Source organism: Hippoglossus hippoglossus, chromosome 13, assembly GCF_009819705.1.
Source record: "Hippoglossus hippoglossus isolate fHipHip1 chromosome 13, fHipHip1.pri, whole genome shotgun sequence".
NCBI lineage: Eukaryota > Metazoa > Chordata > Actinopteri > Pleuronectiformes > Pleuronectidae > Hippoglossus > Hippoglossus hippoglossus.
Window position 1 is genome coordinate 18,657,651 of NC_047163.1, and position 13,885 is coordinate 18,671,535.

At 42.5% G+C, this 13,885-nt stretch overlaps 3 protein-coding genes across 5 annotated transcripts in view; 1 reads left to right on the forward strand and 2 right to left on the reverse strand.

Annotated features, from left to right (window-relative positions):
• Window positions 1-416: 416 nt before the first annotated feature.
• On the reverse strand, window positions 417-7,087 carry sarm1 (sterile alpha and TIR motif containing 1). 3 transcript variants are annotated; one of them, XM_034605310.1, is made up of 9 exons: window positions 6,976-7,087; window positions 5,949-6,422; window positions 4,433-5,051; window positions 4,127-4,339; window positions 3,940-4,031; window positions 3,528-3,854; window positions 3,208-3,397; window positions 2,855-2,976; window positions 417-1,744 (listed from the first exon to the last, which is right to left on the reverse strand). In XM_034605310.1, the coding sequence occupies exons 2-9, from the start codon at window positions 6,413-6,415 to the stop codon at window positions 1,636-1,638; spliced, it is 2,139 nt and encodes a 712-aa protein (XP_034461201.1). In that variant the 5' UTR covers window positions 6,416-6,422; window positions 6,976-7,087; the 3' UTR covers window positions 417-1,635. The 3 variants fall into 3 exon arrangements, with proteins under 3 accessions (XP_034461201.1, XP_034461203.1, XP_034461200.1); XM_034605312.1 differs by having other exon boundaries at window positions 6,967-7,071; XM_034605309.1 differs by having other exon boundaries at window positions 5,949-7,014.
• An 805-nt stretch (window positions 7,088-7,892) lies between these two features.
• Window positions 7,893-12,749, forward strand: vtna (vitronectin a). The gene is made up of 8 exons (XM_034605316.1): window positions 7,893-8,053; window positions 8,258-8,377; window positions 8,504-8,947; window positions 9,055-9,194; window positions 9,284-9,440; window positions 9,560-9,712; window positions 9,803-10,306; window positions 11,850-12,749. The coding sequence occupies exons 1-8, from the start codon at window positions 7,999-8,001 to the stop codon at window positions 11,966-11,968; spliced, it is 1,692 nt and encodes a 563-aa protein (XP_034461207.1). The 5' UTR covers window positions 7,893-7,998; the 3' UTR covers window positions 11,969-12,749.
• The window catches only part of scarf1 (scavenger receptor class F, member 1), a 7,797-nt gene continuing 6,297 nt past the window's right edge, over window positions 12,386-13,885 (reverse strand). Inside the window, exon 11 of the mRNA XM_034605307.1 lies at window positions 12,386-13,885. This exon is cut by the window's right edge and continues 730 nt beyond it. Coding sequence (XP_034461198.1) covers window positions 13,510-13,885 — 376 coding nt within the window. The 3' untranslated portion in view covers window positions 12,386-13,509.

Here is a 13,885-nt window from a genome sequence, read left to right on the forward strand (position 1 = left end):
AATGCACAAAGGGAAGTCACAATGTTAAGTGAAGCATTAACTGGACGACTGAATTGATCTGCATGAAGATTGTTTTTTACACGGGGCAGCAGTTTGTTCAGATCATGTGATCAAAGCCGTTCTTCAGACATACTGAGTGACAAAACTGACCAATGAGGCTGTTTTTACTTCATCATAATCAATATGTGCAGCATTCATTTTATTTATTGGAATTAACATGTTTGTTTTGTGATTAAGATTATGACAGCTGTTCACATTTCACATGTATGTAAGTGAACTTCAAATGAAAGATCATTTCACTGTTTTTAACACATTCTATTTGTTTTCATGTTTCAAATAAAGAGACCAAATAATTTGTTTGTTTTACACTGAAAACCATAAAAACACTTGGGAATAAAAAACAATAAAGTCCTGTACAACTAGTTGAAAAAATGTAAATGAGCATTTTTAACAGATGCTATGAGGACGTTGAAGGCAAATAATATTAAGGCATAACCGGATGAAATCCTTCAGAACAGAAGTTGCATTCAAGCTAAAGAAATCAAATCAATTATCAAACGTGACAACACATCTTAACAACTGCTTTGGTTAATTTGTAAATGTTTCATCATGTCTTTATTTCAGCATCAATAAAGAAGGATGTTTTTTTGTCAGTTTTGATGTTCGATCGTCACAGGTGTACAGCTACAGCAGTTATCCACCGCTTCTCTTTTATATTTTCACAAACCTTGGTGTTCATGTCATATTTCTGGATTTCTTCTATTGAATACACTTACTTACTTGCAAGGATGAAATATCAACTGCAAAAGCAGATAGGTAATTACTCAACAGTCTTAACACTGGCAGATAAAACCTCAAGTCAACTGAATTAATTACAGTGTTACGTATTGTGTTACTGTGTTTCAACAAGTGAAGAAAACACTGTAAAACAAAATAGGTCATACTTTTCCAGGAGTTACCATTGCATGATTGCTTGTGATCGTATCTACTTTTACAGAGGAAAGGAAGCATTTAATACTATACGCATGTATTTCATTGCCTGTACACTCATTACATCTGTTTGGTTAAATTAGGCGTGCACTTATAGTGTGTTACTCATATTTTTGTACAAAAATGCTTCCATCGGACATTTAATCCATCGTAGAGACTCTGATCATGAAATCACTTCAATGCAAGGAAAGGTTTCTTTTCTGCCACAACCCAAACTTAAGAACAAAACACACACATCATATGAATGTTGTATGAGACTTAATCAAAAGATGAATCTCTATAGCTTTTATGAGGATGTCAGTGTCAGTGGAAGCCTCAGAAATTGCTAATAATGATGTTGCTGGGTGTCAGTGACAGCTGATCTATCACAGTTGTTTTCCTGAGAAACAGAAGGCGTACCTGAATATACATATACAGCAGTATGATTAGTTAGTACATTAAAGGCTTTGAGTTTATTATATACAATGTGAACTACCTTTTTCAATTCCGTGTATTGTTTGCAATATATTTAGTCGAATTATATTAGCACATCAAATTCGCTTCACATGCATTTGGGCAGAGCAAGGGGAAGCTGCCGGCCAGTTCACCATAGGCCATGTGGAATTTGGCATCATTGAAATTTATTATAGCTGCGTTTGTGACAGTTTATGTCTTTTGCCCTTTGGAGGTGTCTGGGCCGTCGATTTGGTCCGTGCATCTTTTCAGGAAGCGAAGGATCTTCTCGATGGAGGCCTCCTGATACTCGTGGGACCACCTGTGTCAAAAGAAGGTAACAGGCATTTGATGATTTGAAGATAAATCAGTTGTCTCTGATGGATTTTACAGATCTGCTAAACATCAATCAAAAACAATTGAAAGTTCAAACTTGGTTTGATAAAAATTCACTTGAGGAATCTGAAGCTTTGAAAGATTAACAACATCATATCTATTCAATCAGTTGCACTTAAAGTTCTCCACAGAGTCCATTACACAAATGCAAAATTAGCGACACTTGCAACAGATATAAACAATCCCCTGCTAATCACGCTCATATGTTCTGGTCTTGCCCCGAACTGACGACCTTTTGGGAGAGAGTTTTTGACACAATGAGCAGAGCCTATGGTCGGACCATCTTGCCCAACCCCTTATCAGCCATATCTGGCACCTCTCCTGTCACTAATCTCTGCGACGAGACGAGCCTTGGCCTTTACGACCCTGCTGGCCCGGCGACTGATTTTACTCAATTGAAAGCTCACCCGTCCCCCAACACATGTGACCGTTGGATCAAGGAAGTTCTCTGTAATTTAAAACTCGAAAAACTTAGATTTTCACTTTCAGGATCTACCAAGGTATTCCAAGATACATGGAGCCCTTTCCTTGATTTGTCTCCGGACTTGGAAGAAGCCTAGGCTCTCACTCACTCTTACTACACCCCACACTCCTGTACTACTGTAGTAGCTTCTCACCCCTTAACTCCACTCCCTCCCCCTTTTACTTATCCATTTATTCAATATATAGATGTATATACACATACATGTGTGTTTGTATATTTACATTATTATTATTACACCCCCTTTTCTTTTTTTTTTTTTTATGCTTGGCAGCTGTTGTTCTGTATGTGTGCGTGTGTGTTTGTTGACGTTTGTTGGAGTGTTGTTTGTCCCCATCGGGGCCCGACCTGAGCTGGGTGGGTTTTGGGTGGGTTGTGGGGGGCATGGGTTAAGGGAATTACTGACATACTACTGTATCAGTCACTGTGTATGACCTTTGTATGTCATGTCATTGGAAAATTCAAATAAAAGATCAGTTGCACTTAACATGGTGAACACTATGTGGTGAACACCAGAATGTACCAACCCAAATAGACAGTAAATGTGTTACTCACTTGACGCCATTAAATTTGAGAACCGATCTCATGTCCTCTGGCAGAGACATGGCATCTGGCCACGCAAAATTATCTATGACAGGGATTATGGTCTTCTTTCCAGCCAAGGCCGTGACTATCTCCTGCAAAGTAAAAAATCATTTTACAGAGTCTATGAGCTACTGAAATGTAAAGACATGTAAAAGCACCTTTCACAAATCTGATGTGGTTTATTCCAACTAATACTGTTCAGATGTTATATCAACATAAATGAGGTTGGTGTTATGGTGTCATGTGGATTATCTTGATTGAGGCTTTTAATCAAAGATTTGATATAATGAGTCCCAACATTTAGAGAATGAAAAACTACTGACCTTATGCACCCAATCCTTCATGTCAGTATCACCCATGCACTTGTCGAGTGCGTTGGCCGACAGGACCAGGATGAAGTTGCTAGCTCGCTGGACGCTCTGGATCAGTTTGTCGTCAAACTTTCCAGCCTCCAGTTTCTCTACATCTATGAAGACGCTGTATCCTCGAACCTGCAGGTGAACCTTCAGAAGGCTTGGACCAGGGAAGAAGGAAAATATGCATGAATACAGACTGAATTTTCAATCTCACACTTTTAAACTGGCTTTAATTGAGCTATTTTCTCATCCTGAATCACCTCCTCTAGTCCTGATTCAGTTCTTACCTGGCCAGCTGGGAGCCGGTGGTCCGACGGTAGCTTATGAACACGTCGGGTCCTGCAGGCTGGGCGTCTGTGAGGCAGGGCTGTGCAGGCTGGCGACTGGCAGATAGTACCTTGGCTCTGTGTACTCCGTTGTTGATGTTGCAGTCATACTGTAGCTGCTGATCGGTCAGTTTCTGGAAGTTATTGCGATCCACGCCTGACTGGACCAGACCGTAGGTGTACTGACGGAAGCGAGGGTCCACCTCAACTAACCAGTCCGCCATGTTGTTTGGGTCACATGTGGAGTAGTTGGCATATGTTTTCAACACACGCAGATCCCTCAGAAATCTGGAGAGGGTAATACAAAAGGTGAAGAAGGAGAAGAAGAAGAGGTTTTGCTCCGATTGTGTGTTAAAGAGTTTTTACCACTTGCCTTTTTCGAGTGAGGCCTGCAGTCATTCCCAGGTCACTGCTCAGATCCTGGTCTGTGATGTTCAGCAGGAGGTCTCCGTCCACCTGCATCTCCTACATAACAAGATCGTGAACTATGTCAGACACATTGCAGACAGATGTTGGTGGAAAGGATGAATGGATCTACGACTCTTCGATCTCCGACTCACCTTGAAACGGTCACAGTAGGTACTGAACCCAACCTGCTGTAGCCACTTCTGCACCTCACAGGTTTTCCAGTTTGGAACACACGGCAGGATGCGATTTGGAACTTCCTCGTTCATCATTTTCAGTGCCCGTTTGGCGAGGGAACAGGCTGTACCATTACTGGAGTACATGGCGATTCTTTTAAGGCCCTGCACTGCTCCGATCTCTTGAAATATCTTGGAACAGAAGACAAAACTTATTCACAACAAAGTTACCAGACAGTACAAGCTAAAATGTTGAGTTCTATGGAAAGTGGACTTCGGTTGTACCTTAGTGTTGCGCTGACGAGACTTGATGCTGGACTCAACACAAAAGTAAAAGGCTGCAATGCACTTTCCCTCCGGTCTTGTGCCATCCAGTAAAGGCAGAAAGTGCTGCAGATCAGATGCTGTCCTCCCCTGCATGAAGTCTGCTCTGTCCAATAAATTGCGGGCAAATTCATCCGGATCCAAGGAAGCAATGAACGGCTCCACCAGCTCCAAGGTCCCAGATTTCACCACCTCCTCCTCAATTTCTTTGTTTGCGGCCAACACAGTCACAGCCAGGCATGCATGGAACCGAATAAGTTCGTCCTCTTTGGAGAAAGCCAGAGGGAAAAGCCATTCAGCCGCTTGTTTTTCAATCATCAAACGCTGGCAGCGGTGGCCCCCGTACATGGCACAGTTAGCCAGGGCCACAGCACAGTGTCTCAGCACGGTGGGATCCGTGCCCCGGCACCAGAAGAGAAGGGCATCCAGGGCGCCATTGGAGATGAGGTGGACAGACGTCTCCTCGGTGTGTTTGAACATGTGCTCCAGGATCCCAGAGACGCTGCGAGCAAGCTGGGCATCTTCCTGCTGTCGGGTCAGGTTTAGGATGACCCCCAGTCCGATACGAGCAATGTAATCTCTGTCAACAGAAATGTGTACATGATGGCAATACATGAATCACACAAACTTGTAGGTGTGTGTAGAATGACATCAATTCATAATGGTCATAAGATGGAACAGGTATTGAGTTAAAAACCAGCGGGTGCAGAAACAGTTAGTGATGTGATTTGTTGATCAAAAGAATATTTTGACAATGTGACAAGATCAGCATTTCTAACTATGAGGACGTGTTGCTTTTCTGTTTTGTGTGCATTGTTGATTGAATATATTCAGTTTTAGGATGCAGGTTTGAGAAAATAAATTACAAGATGCCAGTATTACCTTTTAGTGACATTTTGAAAACTAAACAAAGATGAACTAAAAGAGAATAAATATAAAACTTAAGATCAACTGATAGTTAAAATGAGCTGTAAAGCCAACATAGCAGGTTTGCACAAAAACAAATACTGCCTAAATTATTGTATTATTGAACGCTCCCCTTCATCATCACTCCCTGGCATTTTGTTTTAGAGGAATTGAAAGAGGAAATGAAAGATGCCACTATTTGGATTTATTGCTAACATTTGATTACATGAGCTTACTTTCCTTCTGGTAAATAGTTTTACCTTGTTAACTTTTGTATCTCTCAAAATTGTGATCACAAAACAAAATACTGCCTGAAACATTTATAAATCTTGCAATGTCAAAGTTTTGTTGAGACGTTGTTGAGAGGTTAATTTTTAGTTGCATATACAAAAAAAGATTTAGTTCTACAGAGTAGCACCTAGTATGTTATAGTATTGCATCATATTTGAGTGTTTTTTGTTGATTCATGTGCAAACACAGCACATGTCTGACAACAGAAATTAAACATTAATATTGTAATATTAATAATGTATAGATAGTGGAGAGATAACAGGTTTCATCGCTGTTGTACCTGTTGTCTGAGATCAGTATCTGCTCCAGCAGTTTTGCAGACTCATAGATGATCTCCACAGAAGGTGTCTGGTGGAGTTGAAGCAGTAGCTCCAGGCCTCCCTCCAGCCGGACCCTGTTGCAGATCTCCTCGGCCACCTGACGGCCCACGGTGGGTAGGACCCAGGCCTCCTCCACCAGCTGGAAGATCTCCGCGATGCCCCGGCGGGTCTCCTCCGAATCGCAGGACTCTTTGGCCGACTTCAGCCTCCCGATGGCGGCTCGCAGGGCGGGGAGCGAGACGCTCAGCACCGCCTGCACGTCGGCGCTGACGCCCGGGGACACCGGTCTTTGGGGGTCGGAGCCGGAGCCGCTCCTCCCTCTCTGCAGCCGGCTGACATAATCCGGCACCGTGAGTCTTTCCGAGCTGAACATGGCGCAGAAATATCGATGGAGCCTCCACAGGAGTAGCGTCAGGGAGAGGAGCATCTACCGGCTGAAACAAGTGAGATCAGTGTATCTGTATGATGGTGGACCCAAGAACCTCTTCAATACAATACGATACAATGCTGCAGCTTGTTTGTTTACAAAGATGAGATGTAAAGCTCCTGTCAGTGAGATCCAGTAAAAAGCCTCCTCCCAAAGGCCTCGGATGTAAATCACAGCGGACACATCTCATCACACTGCATCACTTCCCTGTGGATGTCATCCCTCACACCTAAGCAGCTCAGAGGATTTTCACGCACAGTGACAGCTGCTGTTGTTTTTCTCTCGTACCAACGATCATTAGACATAAACGTAAATACATCCGTTTGAAGAAATGTGCTTAAAGAGGCCAGATCTCAGCACACTCAAACTGCAGAGACAGGAAGGGTAGCCCTGCTTGTTTACCGGAAACAAAGCCTCTATCGTTTGTTTCTGTTCAGGGGTTTAGCAGACAAAGACCGTCTCTTCATCACATGTAGGGTTTTCATTCCACCGCATTAGAGGAAGTGCCGCAGCGTCTTGTTTCACGTAAAACATATTAAATATAGCAGCACCTGACCTACCGCATCTTCAGGTCAGCATCCGCATCTTCTGGGGGCTGCTCCGCCCACTGGCTCCTAACACTGCCGGCTATGTACAAGAAGAGAAGCGCACCATCCTCCCTGCAGCAAGGCCGGTGAGAACAGGTTCATTGTGAGGACCGCCCCCTGCTGGAGGAGCTGGGGAATAGCCCATGAATTGGGTTGGAACGTGTGAGGAGAGGGAGCTAGAATGGCACTAAGTAGAGTGCGTACACCTCCACCAAAGAACACAACAGTCCCCTTGTGAAACCAGATTTAAAGTCACTTGATCTGGGTTTACATTTGTATCCGCACCAATTTGCACACACTCATAAAAACCTGTCCCCTGAACATTTATATTTTCATCAAGATCCCAAATGTTATCGGAGAAATGCATCGAAAATGTTGAAAAACGCCCTTAAGAGAGTGAAAAAGTATTCCTGGATCCGCCTCCTGATCCAGATCCATGCCAAAGTTTTGTGTTAATCCATCAGCAGTTTTTGCTTAATACTTACAAACGCACCAATAAACACACAGGGGTGAAAACATAACCTCATACCATACCTTGGTAAACTTTTTTTTACCAACTTAAAAAAAACGATTTAGTTGGTACGACACAAATTAATTAAGTTTGCTCTAAGTAAAGTTAACAAGATATAGGCCTACTATCACAATTAATCATTTTTTTTATTTGAATAAGTTTAATTCATTTGTGTCTAGCCAGTATTTGTAATATTTTATATATACGAAAACATTCACCTAGTTGATTTTAAGATGAAAATGCAGTAATTCCCAGTATAAATTCAAAAGTTGAGCGTTCAAAGTTCAAGAGACGATCATGTGGCTCAAACTTTTGTTTCCTGCTGAGCTCTTTTTTTTCTGTGTCTGTTTATTCAGTTGAAAAAGAGGTTTGCCAATGAGATTAGTAAACAAGGATGTGGGGTGACTGACACATGTTTCCAATGATTGGGAGCACACAGTCCATCATTACTTTCTCATTCTGTCCTCACACACAGCAGAGGCAACATGAGGCTGCAGGTCGTCCTGCTCGTTCTGCTCGCTCACCCCTTTGCTGCTGAAGGTAAGCACAACATTTTTAATCAATATTTTTAGTTAACAAAGTACTTGTAGTTACAAACACTTTTTGTTAATTAAGAGCAACATTCCCATGAGCTTTATTATCCAAAGAATGAAGTTCATTACTTCAGAAGAACAATACAGAAGATGCAGTATAAAAACACATCAAGTAGGATACAGTTTTCTTCAACTTTCATCTTGTCTTAAGAGTCGTGTATGGATCGCTGTGAGAATGGTTTCGACTCTGAGAGGAAGTGTCAGTGTGACTCGATGTGCAAGTATTACAGGAGCTGCTGCTATGACTTCGAGGTGACCTGTGGGATGATGAGTAAGAAACCTCTCTGCTTTGTTTGTTCGAAATACATTACATTACAGTATTACAAAATGCATAGAGTCATTAGTCAAAATCTTGCAGCAAACGATTGTCACTGATGTCATTTCATCCTCCCTTCAGCTCGTGGAGACACGTTTTCGTCTCCAGAGGATGCTGATGAAGATGAGGTGTTGGAAGGCACTACTTCTTCCCCCGGACGCTCAACACAGTCTTTTACCACAGCTGGTCATCAGCTGAAGCCCACACGTCCACCCATCTCTGACTTCAGACCACAGTGGCCTCCAGAATCCACACTAGACATGACCAAACCACCACGACTGATGGACACCTTATTTCAGAGGGTCCCTGTCAGGCAGCAGACACTCGCCTCAAACACTGTCCTCCCTACACAGAAGGTCCCCTTAACAACTGAACCCCCTAAGATTGATACAACAACTCAGATGACCACTGTACCCATCACTACGCGCACCACTGAAGCCCCCGACCCAGACGCTGAGGTCTGCAGTGGGAGGCCTTTTGACTCTTTTATGCAGCTTAAAAATGGCTCCATCTTTGCCTTCAGAGGTGAGTGACTGGCAATATAACCCTCTAATACTCAAATGTAGTAATCTGATATTTGAAGAGCAAACCTGCCTTTTAATGTAGGATTCTTAACCATGTGTGTTTTCTAGGGGACTACTTTTTTGAACTGAACCAGCAGTCGGTTGTGCCTGGTTATCCAAAGCTCATTAAGGACGTGTGGGGCATCGACGGGCCAATCGATGCTGCTTTCACCCGCATCAACTGTCAAGGGAAGACCTACATCTTCAAGGTGGGGACACAGACAATTATCTTTTCACTTGTCATCAGTGTGTCAGACTACCAAATATTTATGTTTTAATGCATGAAAACTTTAAACAGGGTAACAAGTACTGGAGGTTTGACAGTGGCGTACTGGACGAAGACTATCCTCGAGATATCAGCGTGGGCTTTGACAAAATTCCCGATCACTTGGACGCAGCGTTTTCCCTCCCTGCCTCTGGTCATCACGGACGAGAGAGAGTCTATTTTTTCAAAGGTACTGCCACATATTCCACAATTTGGTGGATGAACACATGATACTGTTGAAAATCATACATAACATACATGTAAAAAGTGCTCAAAGATTTTCATATGGTCTCTTGTTGGTTTCTCCAGCGGATCAGTATTACATGTATGAGTTCTTGCACCAGCCGCCTCATGAGCAGTGTATCACCATGTCTGAGAGGTCTCCGTCCATGCTGTTCAGACGCTACACTGACGTATACTCCAGCGCCTATGAAAGTTTCTTCAGCGAACTCTTCTCTGACTGTGAGTTGTGCTGTTGTGAATCACTTGTGTGTGTCTGGATTTGAGGCACGTGTCATGTTCACAGCTTTATGTTTTTCCAACCTTCTTTAGTGCCTCAGCATCATAGCAATCACCACTTTATTGACAAAGACTGGAAGGGCCTCAAGTCTCCTGTGGATGCTGCCATGGCAGGAAGGATCTATGTGACTCCCTTGACGTCGTCACGCCGCGACAGCTATGGCCAGGACCGGCAGTGGGATCAGCAGTACAGACAACAATGGGATCAGCAGTACAGACAACAGTGGGATCAGCAGTACAGACGACAGTCGGGTCGTGGGAGGCAAAGCCGTTCACCCGTCTGGGGCTCCGTGGCTGAGCAGGGCATGAACATGGGTCAGGACTTGGCTGTCAAGGGGATGGAAATGGGTCTGAAGTTGGCAGAGAGAAGGATGGAAATGGAGGAGAGGCTTGGACGAGGCAGAGACAGAGAGTGGGAACAGGAGGGGGACCGATACCCGCAGAACAACAGACGCAATTCCGACTCCAGAAATGAAAGGTGGCACTTGGAGAGAGGGAGCACAATGCCCATTCAGAGCGTCTTCTTCTTTAAAGGAGGTAAGTCAGCAGAGGAAATTAACATTAACAGAGAAATTCCGGTTGGGAATAATTAGACAGAACAGTTCAACAAACTATTTATTCATTTAACCTTTAGACGCATTACCACGGCCTTAGGTGAATGCCAGTCAATCCCTGAGAAAACAGTTAGGCCTTCTGTTAATGATTAGTTCCATTATTGATTGGTTAACTAACTGCCTAGTCCTTGAAATTTCTAAATGTCAGATAATCGAGTTGAGCGGGTACCCCATGTTCAGAGGCTTGAGTTGTCCCGCAGCAGCCACAAGTTCAGTTCTGACCCCCAGTTGCATGTCTTCCCTTAACACCTTCACACTTAACTCTGTCCTGTCAAATAAAGACAAAAATGTCAGAAAACCCAACAAGTGTCCAAAACCTAGATATTTAATTTATCAGTGCTATAAAACTGAGAGAACCAATTAAACACCACATATGAGAACCAATAACCTATGAACATTTAACATTTTTACCGTCTGCCAAGAAGGTTGTTTTCACCTCTGTCCTATTGTTTGTTTTGATCAAGATTACGCAAAACTACTGCGCGGATTACCACGAAACCCAGGGGTACGGGTCAGAGAGGAACCCATTCAATTTTGGTGCAGATTCAAGAATTTCCTTTGCACTTTCTCTAATGTTGCGATATACTGTAGGGCATTTTTCAACTTTTTTGTTGATTTCTCAGAGAATAATTATTGGATCTTGATGAAAAAAATCATGCATGTTTATGGGGCTGATATTTGAGTTTTTGCATGTGGTTTCATAAGGGGACCGTTGGGCCTTGGCAGAGCATCTGAGTGCCATTCTAATTGTTTAATAAATTACTTTCGTTTACACAAACAGGATATGATATGCTGTCCACAACATGTCCCATGAGTATTTGCTACTGGCGTGCAATTAAAGCCTCATGGGATCTGTAATCAAATCAAATCGTGTCTTACTTTATTTGTTGGATGAGGATATTCATTTGGTCAGACGTGCAGGGAAACCATGCAAGGAAAGATACCAAAGCAAAATCTGTATGTTGTCATAACATCACCCTCCCTCAATACCAACAAAATCAAAATGCCCCTCACACACACAGTCCCCCATGCAGAAAGTACTGTAGCTTTGACCAAAAATAAGAGCTAAAAGGTGAATTAATGTACATAGTACGTATGGTTAAATGTGGTCAAAAAGTAACCACTGTGTTATCTCTGTGTACGTTTCAAAGTGCAAGGTGATCTAAACAGTAGAAGGTTCCCATGTAACCCCAAGAACATTATTTCAGATTTGTTCAGTTAGAGCCACAGACGACAGCTGACAGACGAGGCAGGAACTCAGTAATTTAATAAAAGGTTCATCCAGAAACTTTCCCCGGCTCTGTCCCACCACACCAAAGTTATTATAACTGGTTTCACATGCTGTGTATTAGTCCACATGACAAAGAAACAGATGCTTGAAATAACTCTACACTGGTTTAACCCTTGAAACCAGTTATAGCTCCAGACAGAATGAATGATTGTCTTGTTTTGTGTGTTTTCTATAGATAAATACTACAGAGTGGACCTCAGCACCAAGAGAGTTGACCCCGCTGTTCCTCCATATCCCAGATCCATCGCCCAGTACTGGCTCGGCTGCTCAAAAACCAGTAGAACAGAGAAGTAGCGGTTTCAAATGTCTATATTGATACATTTGTGTACAGCAGGATCCAGATGAGCTATGTTCACTGTGATATCTGTGTCAGTGTGTTCAGTGTTACAAATAACTAGCTGCTCATTAACTTTAGAAAATATTGATCTGTGAAAGTCCACATGCTCCTTGTTGTGGCCAAAGTTCAGCAGGTGGATTTTCTGAACGCTGCAGGTCATCAGTTCACCTACTTCATCGAACACAACCGTTCTGATATAAGAAAAACTATGTTTATTTGCAACAGTTAAAAGGTTTAATGTTTTATACATTTACAGCTTTTCATTTAAGTCTACAGTGTGGTAATAATTGAGGAGTGCGTTACACTGCCTCCATTCAAAAACTCACAAAGAATCCCTGATGTTTTCTAAATCATGTATCTACAGAAAAAAAATCATTCTTTGGTTATTAATTGTAAACATATATACGGTGACATATAATGAAACAATAATGGCAGGGCAGGAGGGGTCATATAATTTGAGTAAAAGAAAAGTAATTGTGTTTTCACACAGCAGAGGTCATTGTGCAGTGACAGCTGGGCTCATGCTCAAGGACACAAAAACATTTTTACAATTCCAGTTTTATCACATTACTGATTAGTGCAACAGAGCAAAATCGAACACTATAATGCATTGACAGAACGAAGCAGGTAAATGTTACGGGTTTTTGACTACAGGACATTCTGTGTACGGAGTCACGTTTGTTTGCATATTCACAGTTTGTTCTTATTTGTGTTTCAATAAAACATCAGCAAATCTCATTCATTGTGTTCACTTCAAAATAATAGCACACATTTCTCCACAGCTTATATTTGGGTCATTTGTTTGGGATGGCTTGGGCTCAGTAGGTAAAGCAGGTCATCTACTAACCAGAAGGTTAATGGTTTGATCCCTGGCTCCTCCAATCTGCATGCTGGAATGTCATTGGGCAACACACTGAATCCTACATTACCCTTTAATTGTTAGCCGTGTGTGATAGAAAAACTGTTGTCTATCGAAGCGTGTGAATATGACTTTTGATAAGACTAGAAAAACTCTATAAATACAACCCATTTGTTCTCGTCCTTCTGTTACAATCCAGAAAGTAGGTGCTTGACATTCTCTACTCTCTAGGCTAAATGTTTTTCTCTTCTGGCAAAGGCCCAGATATTACAGTACTTGTTTGTATACACTTAACACAACACTGGTGCAACAAAAGCAACTATCACAATAAAAAATTCCATATGAAAATAGAGGTTATAAATGCAACAAGTGGTGTTCTTGAAATTATCCAAATACCACACCTGATACTATAGTATTTGTGTTCTACCCTAACTATATATTTGTTAATGTTTATTCTATATTCTCTATGCAAATGCTTGCTGCATGAATATCCTGATGTAAGCTGCACTTTTACATAACTGTTAAACATGATTACACCATAATTCAAGAAACCATGGTCTGCTAACTGAAATCTACAGTAGTAAAAATAAATATGCATCTGTTAGAATCAGACCTGCTGATGACGTGGTTCGTCAGAGGTCACAAGTGGTTAATCATGACATTTTCATAGCAGGGTTCATCACTCACACTGCCCACCGCTCCTTCGTTGGTGATGACCTCTGTGAGACTTGCAGCGTCTCCTGCCGGTCCCACAGTAAAGTAGTTGCTCTCAGTCTTTCCTGAACTGGAGTCCTCATCCTCAGCCCTCAGACCTGGGTCAGATGCAGCCAGCTCTGGCACGCTCTTCAAAATGGATGACAGCGGTCGTTTAGGGGTGCCACTCTCTGATTGTGAAACTTCACTAAGGCCCACTGTGTCAGAGGAGTTGTGGGAAGCATGCTTCCGCCTTATAGGTTTACAAATGGCGACCTCCCCTCCAGACGGCCCTCCCTCCTCCCACACACTCGCCCGAACC

What these genes read in the sequence shown, in the direction of transcription:
- sarm1 (XM_034605310.1), bottom strand. Translation starts at nt 6,415, where the DNA reads ATGCTCCTCTCCCTGACGCTACTCCTGTGGAGGCTCCATCGATATTTC. An exon ending in ATACTGATCTCAGACAACAG is followed by an intron (nt 5,052 to 5,948) that starts GTACAACAGCGA and finishes TTCTGTTGACAG; the next exon opens with AGATTACATTGCTCGTATCG. An exon ending in CCTACTGTGACCGTTTCAAG is followed by an intron (nt 4,032 to 4,126) that starts GTGAGTCGGAGA and finishes CTTGTTATGTAG; the next exon opens with GAGATGCAGGTGGACGGAGA.
- vtna (XM_034605316.1), top strand. Translation starts at nt 7,999, where the DNA reads ATGAGGCTGCAGGTCGTCCTGCTCGTTCTGCTCGCTCACCCCTTTGCT. An exon ending in GGAAGACCTACATCTTCAAG is followed by an intron (nt 9,195 to 9,283) that starts GTGGGGACACAG and finishes AACTTTAAACAG; the next exon opens with GGTAACAAGTACTGGAGGTT. An exon ending in CGTCTTCTTCTTTAAAGGAG is followed by an intron (nt 10,307 to 11,849) that starts GTAAGTCAGCAG and finishes TGTTTTCTATAG; the next exon opens with ATAAATACTACAGAGTGGAC.